Source organism: Gavialis gangeticus, unplaced genomic scaffold (assembly GCF_001723915.1).
Source record: "Gavialis gangeticus isolate Ggan-Ray unplaced genomic scaffold, GavGan_comp1, whole genome shotgun sequence".
In the NCBI taxonomy this organism is placed as follows: Eukaryota; Metazoa; Chordata; order Crocodylia; family Gavialidae; genus Gavialis; species Gavialis gangeticus.
This window is the reverse complement of record NW_017729024.1, coordinates 106111720-106123206: the sequence shown is the minus strand read 5'-3', so window position 1 is coordinate 106123206 and position 11487 is coordinate 106111720. Positions and strand designations below refer to the sequence as shown.

The following is an 11487-nucleotide window of genomic DNA, read 5'->3' as shown; positions in this document are numbered from 1 at the left end:
CAGCAGGTCACAGCCAGGCAGCAGCCCCCACTGCCAGACTGCTGCAGTGGGTAGAGGGTACAGGGAACTCTCAGGGCTGCTTCAGCAGTCCAGCTGGCACAAGGGGTAGTGTCCCCAGGTACCAATTGGCTGGGCCCCAGAAGCTCCTGAGAGCAAGTAGCCCTGAACTACTTGCCAGGGCAGCTTTTTATACTGATGGCGCCAGAATAGGGTAGCTTTTTACACTGCTGGGGCCAGCACAGGTGCTGGCACCAGGTTCTGGCTCCCCCTGGCAGCAGATCCAGGAAGAGCCAGGCAGGGTTATTTTGCCCCAAGTTGCGCAACTTGCACCACACCAAAGTGCATGTCCGGGAACGTTTGCTAAGGCAAAAAGCCCCGGCTCAAGTTTGCATCCTTGCTAATTGAGCTGTTGCAAGTGTACATGCCTGCTTGTGTGGACATGCCTGTAGAATCTAAAAATATTTAAGAATACTATTAGTTGCAGCTGCATATAGTACATGAGGTTTTTTTTTTCCTATGCAGAAATATCTGTTATATAGTTTCATTATGCAGGAGGCAAAGGTTTATTAGGGTGCTGTCTTATTGGACTAACTGTATAGCAGATATAGAGTTATACCAGGTTTGAATTGCGAGACATGCTTCATCAGGTTCTATTATAAATTGTTAATACTAATGTGATTTTCATTAGTCCCAGTGACAGCATCAAAGGAAATACTGCAGAACCGTACTGCTTGTGTTTTGTTTTCTCCAATGAAAACATTGCAAAACTTCTTAGCAGTCCATTTCAGAATACTAAAGTATAGAAAGAAAGAATAAATCATGGCAAGTGGAAGACAGCTAACAGAATTGGGAAGAAAGTTAAAGATAGTAAAAATATTTCTTTATATTAATTTTATTATCTTCAGTGGAAAAATCTTTACTTTTTGTGTACTTAAATTTTAAATGCTGAAAGTAGACGACTTAGACACCTGATAATAAAGATTTTTTGGTATGCAAATGGAGAGATCTTCTAAAAAATCAGTTTGAATAAACATTTGCAAGCACAGAGTATGATAATATAAAACTCACTTGGGCTATTACCAGATGAAATCCATTCATGCTGACCAACTCTCATTTCTGTAGAAATGATGTATGGTTTTATATACATAAAACAATGTAGCAGTGCTTCAATATAGCAGTTTATTTGGAAAGACTTTGTACAGCTGAATGGAAAGAATAACACTCCAGTAAGTACTAGAACATAACTGCCTGTCTCAACTGGTCACTCACAAATGTCTTTTGAAAGCATTTCTTACTAGTAACTCCATTATCACAGACTGACTAAAATTTATTTACTGCCAGAAAATGTTGAATGCCTTTCATTCATCCAGCATCCTTCTTGGTGTCTATTATTAGTTGCTTTCAGACTCTATCTGCAAAAGTAACAATGCAAACCCATTTGAGAGAGGTAGGTTTTTCTAGGGCAAGGGGTTTAGAGGGGTGGTTTTACTTTTATTTATTTTGATAATAATTTAAACGAAGGAAGTTCCTAGTGGGCTGGAAAAACATATATAGTGAACGTTGCTAGAAAGAGGAGCTGCTTAGAAGGGGAAAAAAATGTGAAGTTTCCTTAGTGCACAGCTGTGAGCCAGAGACCACAGCATATTTATCCTGGCTTTGGCTTGCTGGGCAGTCTCTGAAAAGTCTCCCTTAAATTCCCTGCCTCAGTTTACTGGTTAGTAAAGTAGGAATGGTAATACTTGCCTAAAAGGTGTATGCATGCCTGCCTAGAGTTTTCTCAGGGTTCACCCCTGCTCTCCCTTTCTTTTTACTTTTCCCTTGCTGAACAAGGCCTGGCATTGTAGCTGCTGTCTGAGGTCAAGGAGGAGCCTCCCTTTAAGCCAGTTCACGCCATTGCTTAATAATCCACATAGGTCTAACAATGTGTGTTGAATGCTCAACCCTCCCAGTCCCTGGGAGGGCTGAAGTTGAGAATGGAAATTGGACTGGTGTGTCACATGTTGCACTGCAGCATGTGATCAGAAGACTTGGACCCTGATCATACTGTACCGCTAGATGCATTTTAATAGTATTCTGTTACTAATTGCTGTACTTTCCCTTTTCTTCCATACCACAAGTGTGTATATTATATTTGTGCTTAGTGCCATTGAATGCAAAAATTTCTGTATGAATCATATTTTGCATAGTACCCCTATACAGATGAGCTTAATTCAGGTATGTTTGAGGCAAACGTTCAGTGAGAGAGAGCAGTGAACCTGAAAAGTTTCTACTTAACTCTCTAAAGCAAAACTATGTATTTACAAATCCTGTTTACAGCTTAGAGAGTGTCAGAAACACTACTTTGACTGCTCCATTGTTAAAGGAGATAATACAGTTTTCAGTTTAGTTCTTGCTATTGTATATTCTATCCCTAACAATATTAAGTGGAGAAAAGGTCAATGAACTTTCCGTGTGTGGGCATCACATCTTGAAAGTGAAGTAGCAAAAAAACCCCCAAAAACTGTTTTCATGATTTAATTTGTTTGTTTCTCTCTGTAGTTCAGATGATAAGAAGAGTACGAACTGGAAGCAGCTTCCTAAGAAGCCATGCAAAATTCTGTTGAGCACTTTAAAGAAACTACATCCACAGTTAGCATCAGGTAAAGCATGACAGCTAAAATAAGGGGGACAGAGATAGGAAAGGAAGCAAATATTCTATGAAATTACTGTGTGGTATTGATGATGTACACTAGCTGCTCTTAAACAAAAAACTGAGGGTATAAATGTTAAGACCCTTACCATCGTATGTATATGTTTTGCAGATTTTCTTTTCTCACTTCTGGTTAAAGATATACTGAGATAAGATACCCCTGAAATCCTCCTATATGCAGAAGGAAGTTGTGTTTAAAATGCAGTTTAAATAGGGTCAGCTGAATCATGTTATGGATCCAAGCTTATTATGATCATGTTAGAACAGTTCTATAAATGATTGCCAAGGTAACTGAAGAAATATTAAGAGTATGAATGCAACAAGTCCTTAACAGTATTTGTATAATGCTTCATACATTGCCAGTTGAAAATCTGAGGGTAAAAGTCAATAAAGTTGCTTTAATTCTAATCAAATATTTGGAAAAATGTTGTCCAGTAAACAACTTTTTATGGTTTGACTCTCCAAACCAATTGACTTCCGTCAAACTAGATTCCAGTCACGTTGGAAGTGTGTTTTTAACAGTTTCCAGGTGCTGTCCCCTTCTAAATACATGCAGGGCCTTTAATGTGAGGTCTTAAGTTAGTTTAGTACAGGTTTCGCTCAATTTATGCATTCCTGGAGAACGGCGCATAAATCAAATTTGTATAAAGCAAACCACCTTTACCATGTAACAAATAGGGATAGGTTCCCATGGCGGTGAGGAAGGGAGGGAGTGAGGCTGGGACTAGGGAAGGGGCAGGGGGAGGGGTGCCGCTCCCGGGGCTGCACAGGGCAGCAAAGCAGAGGGAACAGAGCAGCACTTACCTGAGCCCTGGCTTCAGCAGCCCCGGGAGCAGCCAGCGCCAGCTGCCTGCAGCCTCTGGGCTGCACCATGCTCCACCTGTCCCCCTGTGCCTGGGCTCTGCTTGTCTGCACTCACCTGGGCTCCTGGGCTACACTGTACCCTGTTGCAGGCAGCTGGTGTCGGCTGCTCCTGGGGCGGCTCCAGCACAGGCTGGGGTGAGTGCAGACAAGCAGAGCCTTGGGCAGCATGGGATGTGGCACTCACCCCAGCCCTGAATGCAGCGGCCCTGGGAGTGGCTGACACCAGCTGCCTCTAGCCATTGAGCTGCACTGTGCCCTGGTGTAGGTAGCTGGTGCTGGCTGCTGTCAAGTAGCTCCTTCACTTGCAGGCCTGTAGGACACCGCCTGCCGGCCAACTCAAGAGGGACGGATTCTAATTGGAGTTCTACAGGCCCATGCTTTTTGCCTGCCATGACTTGGTGTTTAAAGGAGTTGGTTCAGTACCTGGATGTGTAGTTCAGTTAGTCGTCCCACGAAGGTCCTACATTCCTGAGGTCTCCGCCACCCCTACACCCTCGCCCGTTCTACCAGGATCTGATTGGCTGCTTGGCCCTTCCACATGACCTCCATCCTAAAGAAAAAAACAAAAAAAACCAAAACCAAGCACTTCTGGCCTGGATTATTGTTCCAGCTCCTTTTAGCAGAGCACAAACAAAATTGACATTCATGAGGTCAGTCCCTCTTCTCTTCCACTACCGTCTCTGTGGTGGCTCTCCCGGAACCTCTTATTGAGGGCGTCACGATTCCCCTCATCCCATTAAGTCCATCTGTGACACCATTTTTGCTTGCGCCCCTTTTAGGGACTTTACAGTACCAACTTTCTAGAGTGCCCCTCTATTAGAGACATTATGGTACTTTACTCTGCCGGGCTCCACTGGTTGGGGTGGTGGTAACAAGCAGTTCCAAGTACTGCCCAGTCAACAGTCCTCTCTCTAGGTTCCCTCTGGGGAGCTCGCTCTCTGGAGGAGTATCCTACCAGCTCTCCACATTGCTTTCAAGGTTCCCTGCAGCCTGGCTCGGCTCGATCCTCCTCCTTCCGGTTCCACTCTCCCCCCTCTTGGTTGTTTCGGGCTCTTCTTTATACCAGCCTTGGGAGTTCCCAGCCCCTCCCCTCCAGAAACACCTGGGTAAGGAGGGTTTCTGCCAGGCTCTTTGGGGCTGTGGGTCTGGGGACACTGACCCTATGTTTAGCCCTTGTGTGTTTGAGCCCTGGGACTCTCTCTTCCTCACAGCTGCTCCCGGGGCTGTTGCAGCTGGGGCTGGAATGAGTGCCACACCCGACGCCACCCAGGGCTCCATTTGTCTGCACTCACTCCAACCTATGCTGGAGCAGCCCCAGGAGCAGCCAACACCAGCTGTCTTCACCAGGGCACAGCATAGCCCAAGAGCAGAGGTGAGGGTAGACAAGTGGAGCCCAGGCTTAGTGGGGACACGCGGAGCATGGTGCAGCCCAGCAGCTGGCACTGGCCACTCTCAGGGCTGCTGCAGCCGGGGCTGGGGTGAGTAGGGTCACGGCCCTTTCCCTTCCCCCTCCAGACTTACCTGCTTGGGTCAGGGGGTGGCGTCTATGCTGATCACATAAGAGGGAATTTACCTCGCATATAACGAATTATGGGTCTTAAATATGCTCATTGTATAAGAGTGAATTTGCATATAAAGAACCCTCAAAAATTGACAGAAACCTGTATATGAGGATATTTTACAATGAACAGAGGAGGTGTTCTTAGCTCTGATATTGCAAATGTATGACAGCTGTGAAATGTTAACAACAAAATAGGAAAAATGCAGGCTACATACTTAAGGAATTAGATGGTTATTTTGCCTTTCTATTTTCAATAAATTATCACTGTAAGTCTGTTTGCAAATCTGTTTGGAAAATCTTACACTCCACTCCACTCCAGCTCTCTTGGCAGGATGTATTAAGAGTCAGATGTTCTATCTAATATGCAGCTGCTCATGGCTGAGTTCCAAATTTAACTGGAGCAGAGGTAATTGTGTATATCAAACTGGGTTAATGCTTTTATTCTTTGGCACTAAACATAATAGGTTAACCCCACTGGCTAGGGACAGAAGTTGCACATAAGTTGCAGTTTAAGTGTTCAGAAACTGGTTTAATCCTGTAACAACAGAAGTTCAGTGCACATAAACCAGTTTCAAAATGGCTGAAACTGGTTTAAGATAAACCTGGTTGAATGTAGTATCATTGTTAACTGATTTCGGTTAACTCGGCTTATGAAATTTTTGTCCTAGACCCTTTCCAGGTTTAAGTTAAATCATAGTCCCTCATCATCCCAGGATGTTTTGCAGCCCTGGGCTGGACTGTACTGTGTGCTCAAGGAGAGCTGGGTTGGCCCTGCCGCTCTGCTCCCTAGCCAGAGCAATGAGGGCTGGCTGACAAGGGAACGGGATTGGGAAACCTGGCTCTCTGCTCTAGTGGTAAACCCTGAACTCTCCTGCTAGCTTCAGTAGCAAGTTAGATTCATTACTCATATTCAGAGAAAATAATTCACTGTATCTTTAGTTTTATCCCTTCAACTATTCTCCCTCCTCAAAGCTATTCCCTTCTCCAGTGTTACTTATTCGTGTCTCTGCCCTCATTCCCCTTTTTTGCAGCAGGTTTCCTCTTTCCTGTTCTGTCTCGGCTCTCTGTCTCACTTGAACTGGCATCAGGCAGTGAGATCCCAGTGCCTTGTGTCCACCCACAGAGGCAGAGTGCGAGAAGCAGCTTTGGTTTTTTGGGTAGATGTGATATATTTTATTAGACCAACTAAATAGTTGAAAAATTGTTCACTGCAAATGCCCTTCTTCAGGCACAGGGAGAGTCTGTTGGTGTTTGTGTGCTCTCCTGGGTAGAATGGAAACCAATATGCAAAATGCAAATCTGTGAAAATGCAAATGCGTGTCAGTAAGGTTCAAAGGGAACGGGAGATGGTAGGAGATAGGTTTTCGGTGTGCATTCATTCTGGTACACAGTTGTTCGCTGGTTTCTCCTACATATTTTCCATCAGGGCATTGGTCCACTGGATGAGATGTATTACATTTCTGGAGGTGCAGGTGTAAGATGGAGGAATGGTGATGGTTCTGTTGTGGGATGTAGTTATTGTGGGAGTGGTGGAAATATGTTGGCAGGTTTTTACATGTTTTGGATCTATTCGGTGTGGTTTGGGCCATAGGAAGTTCGCTTCTGGTAATGAGGCTGGGGAAGTTTGGTGCCTGTTTAAAGGCTAGGATGGGTGGTTCTGGAAAGATCTCACCAAATTTGCACTGAGAATACCCATGATTGTCACTATGCAAATCTCAAAAAGGCTTTTACCCAATGAGGACACTGGTCCGGAGATGGATCGTAATTTTGAAAGAACCAACCGGATACCACATGAAGAATTGCTGCAGTACAAAAAGAAAATCCCCATGAATCACACACCATTGGTTATGAAATACCATCCCTCCCTGCGACCTATATGGAAAGTCCTCAAACAATTGCAACCCATACTAGAAGGAAACCTAACTCTTTAAGAGATCTTTACAGAACCACTTATCCTAGCCTTTAAACAGGCACTGAACCTTGCCAACCTCATCACCAGGAGCAAGCTTCCTATGGCCTAAAACACAACGAATGGATCCAGACCAAGCCAGGACAAGAAATGTAAAAACCTTCCAACACATCTCCACCACCCCCACAACTAACTACACCCCACAACAGAGTCATCACCATTCCTAGATCTTAAACCAGCATCTCTAGAAATATAATATATCATGCAGTGCACTAAATACCCTGATGGAATATATATAAGGAGAAACCAGACAACTGTGTACCAGAATAAACTCTCATGAAAAATCTATCAAAGAAAAAAATAGCCAATTACCTGTGGGTTCACACTTCTTACAAGACGACCACTGTCTCTCCAATCTCTCAGTTCTAATCCTCAAAGGAAATTTACAAAGCACCTCTCATAGTCAAGCCTACGAATTTCACTTCATAAATCTACTAGATACAGAAAAATCATGTACTAAATATAAACATTGCATTTGTGGCACATTATAACCTGCCTGCCATCTGATAACCCCAGGTAACCTGTCTGCCTTTTCCAGCCACATTTTATCACCTTCTCCCCTCTTCCCTACCTCCCCACAACTGCCTTTTCACACCTATTGTTCCTGACACACATTTGCATTTTCACAGACCTGTATTTTGGCTTCTATTCTACCCAGGAGAACACATAAACACCAACAGACTCTCTCTATGCCTGAAGAAGGGCATTTGTGCCTGAAAGCTTACAGTGAACAATATTTCCAACTATTTGGTTGGTCTAATAAAAGATATCACATCTATCCAAAGAACCTTGTCTATGACAGGTTACCTACAGTTATCATATGGCAGCTTTCCCCTTTAAAGGGACTGGCACGTTGCAAAGGCTCCAGCTCCTCAGCAGTATCAGATTTACCAGAGCACATGCACACAGCTGAGAGCAGGCGACATGGCTAAGCCCCAGCCCAAAGCCAGCGCACTGAGCCGGGGAAGGGCAGTTTAAACCCCCTCCCTGGCCCTGGACCCCAGCCTGGGATTGCCTGGCGGGGGACAGCCCCCTCAAGCTGTTACCCCTGCCCACCTCACTCCCCATTTGAGCAGAGAACAGAGTGTGGCCACACCCACTCCAATCGAGCTGTGGGGGACGGGATGGGGGGATGCCTTGGACCTTCAGTGCCTTCCCTTTTGGCAGTGAGGTGTGCTCTAGCATCCTCCGAGCCACTGTAGGCATGTGGCTGTATTTCCTGAATCAAAAGTGAATGTCTGTTCACTTGCTTCTCAGTTTAATCTCTGCAGCTTAGACTAACCTGCAAAGACTGAATTGATTCAACCTCGGGCTTTTTGGCTGTGTGTACTTAGCCACTGAGGGAAAACGCAATAAAAAATTACTACTTTTGTTTCATGTGGATGGAAAAAAGTAAAAGGTAACTACACTCAGTTTAGAGTCCCTTCCCAATGCAGCACACCACAATAGCAATATTAAGCAAAACAGAGACAAGTGTCTTAAGTAAACTTTTTAATTCCTCAAACCTCACAAGCATCTTGGAATGAACTGAGAAAAAGAGGCTGACATTGATAGTTCAATTTGTAGCAAGAGGTTTTTGACCTCCAAAATGAGTCTCTGTTTAAGGATAAAATTTTAAATGCATCTGGCATACTTTTCAGCATGTGCAAATACTTGTGTTCACAAAATTGTGAAAGCACATGTATGTACCCACTCACTCTGTGTGCAGCCCACCTGACTGTCTCTAACCTTCACCACACACACATTTTAGATTTCTTATGCTTTGTGCAGCTGGTTGCCTACACATATTTTGCACACATAATGGGAAGGTCTGGTATACACCTCATAGACTTCCATTGTTGAATGACCAAATTGGGTCTAGTAGGTGACAGGAGTTAGTGTAAAAGAACCCATTGTAATTAGCTAAGAACCTGGCCAACTAGATGGATGGGGGGAGAAAAGTGATGGGATGTCCCTTTTAAGTCACTGAATGTGGTGCATCTCAACTCAATAGTGAATGGAAGTTAGTGTCATTTAAGTGGTTCTTCTGAGCTATGTGAAGTAAGTTGGGAGGGTCAGGAAATGCAGGAAAATCATTTTCTAGTGTTAACATTTATGAAAACTTCCAGATTGGCTACAGTCGAAATATATTCTTAGGACAGTCTGTTATGATGTCATCCTAATAAAGATCACTCTCCCTATGTCTCTTCCAGTTCACAGAAAGACACAAGAAGGTTCTGCAGTGGAAATGACTCCTATAGAGGCAGATTTCTCTTGGCAGAAGAAGATGATGGAACTTGAGATGGAAATCCAGGAGGCTTTCCTACGCTTCATGGCATCTATTTTAAAGGGGTACAGACCATTCCTCAAGCCAATCACACAGGCACCTTCAAATAAAGCTACTGCTGCTGATTCCTTGTTTGACCATCAAGGTGAGGATGTTTTTTGCCCCATACAAACTGTGTTCATCTTTGTGATGTAATATGTGAAATCAGGCCCAACAGCCAAGTTGGGGTGAGGGCAGCATTGTACAGGGTGCAGTTCAAAAGCATGCAAGTAGATGTAGTCCATGATTTGAAGAGCTAACTTATGAGTTAATAGTATGGCTCACATGTACTTCACACCCGAGAGTATTCTAATCATTTAAATTTCCTTTGAATCTTTTAGAAATTTTAATCTGATAAAATATAGATAAAGATGTTTAGTATTGATTAAAACATGGATATTCCACTAACGTAACTGCAGGCTTTGCCACAGGGATAGTAGTGTGACATATTGTCTTACAATAATGTGATACTATTTCTGGTTTGCTTGGGAGTTGTTAAGACAACTCTGGAGTTTAAGAAACATTACTATTTATATTGAGAATAAATAGTAATCAGTCACCTGATTACAAGGAGCAAAGTAAAGTATTCTTAATTCTGTTTAGAATAAAGATAGAAAATTGAGGAGAAGAGAAACATCGTTTGGCCCCCCCTTCAGTTCATTCTAGTTTGCAGACATTTCATATCTGCTGCTTTTTTGGCCCCTGACAAACACTTAAGATTGTGATTAACTGGTTAACTGCAATCTTAAGCAGTGACCTAACCACACATTCAGTCAATTAATGGCATGATAAAATGAGTAATGAGCCAGCCACAAAGTTATTACAAAAATATGTGCAATAACTTTTTTGTGTCTGGTTCCTATCACACCTTTAATTGATTGCCTTTCAGGACTCCTGTGTGCTCCAAAGACTGGGAGGAGGAACCTCAGTTGATTGGGGTGCTCAGCTGGGGGATTATACTACATGGTCCCCCAGCTGGGAGCTCCGATCAGCTGATGGGCCTCAGGAGCAGAAGGTGTGCTCATCCAGCTCGAAGACAAACTTGCTGCTTGCCAGTGCAGAGCTTCCCCTGCTCCAGCAATATGGCACAATGGGATCTAATTCAGGATGCCACGTTCATGCCTTTTGCCATTCACACAGGCAGGAGGCACAAATGTGGGATCCTGCATGAAATCCTATTGTGTCTTTATTTTACTTTACTTTAACATCTGTCAGGAGCATTTGAGAGAGAGACAGAGAGAATTGAGAACAGGTAATAAAGGCACATTTGTTAATTTGGAAAATAACTGAAGTATGTTCAGATTCTACACTTATCTCTGAGAGTCTTATCAATTTTTGTGATTTTTATGGGGACTCTTTCCTTAAGTTGTGTGTGTCCTCTTTTTTACGTGGAAGGGGAAATGACTGTTCCCAAAGTACTGAAAAATATTAAGTAAGCAAACTCAGAAAATAAAGTAGTGGCTCTTCTAATGTTTCAAATGTTAAAAATGCTAGGTATTTATAATTGCATTAAAAGCAAGACTTTCATTAAAATGTGATTTATTTATTTAAATGTTAACTTTCATGTTAATTTTTCATGGAACTTTGTCTTAAATGTGGTATTTAGTTGTGCTTGTTTTTTTGACCAGGGTTTTTAAAAAGTAGAGACCGTGCCTACACAAAATTTTATGCACTTCTAACAAAAACACAGATATTTAGCCGCTTCATAGAAGAGTGCAGTTTTGTGAGTGACAAGGACACTGGCTTGGCATTTTTTGATGACTGCACAGAAAAGGTGAAAAATACTTTACATTTTTGAAAAAGTTGTAATGTGCTTCTGTTAAATGCGCATTGGTGACTGTTGCTTTTAGTTATAAAAGGGAGACTTTCTCAGTGGAGCAGCTGTTGTAATGAGATAGTGTTTAGTAGTTATCACTCAGTCACTTTTCCTTTTCATGTTTCCTCTAACTTTTGTGGAAATTGAGGAAACTTTCTGTGGGGCCCCCATAACTTAATCTGTAGATTAGTCTGTGAAGTTTCCTATAGTGAGCAGGGTGGAGATGGCTCTGTACATAATATGCCAGTTTCCACCAAATGCCTTTTGAATGGTTACCAGTCTC

General features: G+C 43.0%; 1 protein-coding gene across 4 annotated transcripts in view; it reads left to right on the top strand.

The window, feature by feature from the left end:
* Positions 1-11487, top strand: part of DENND4C (DENN domain containing 4C) — a 137717-nt gene that overhangs the window by 64155 nt on the left and 62075 nt on the right. For all 4 annotated transcript variants that reach the window (XM_019517509.1, XM_019517508.1, XM_019517510.1 and 1 more), the window contains exons 10-12: positions 2539-2639; positions 9276-9494; positions 11017-11162. In XM_019517509.1, the coding sequence (XP_019373054.1) occupies positions 2539-2639; positions 9276-9494; positions 11017-11162 (466 nt within the window). The remainder of the gene's footprint in view (positions 1-2538; positions 2640-9275; positions 9495-11016; positions 11163-11487) is intronic.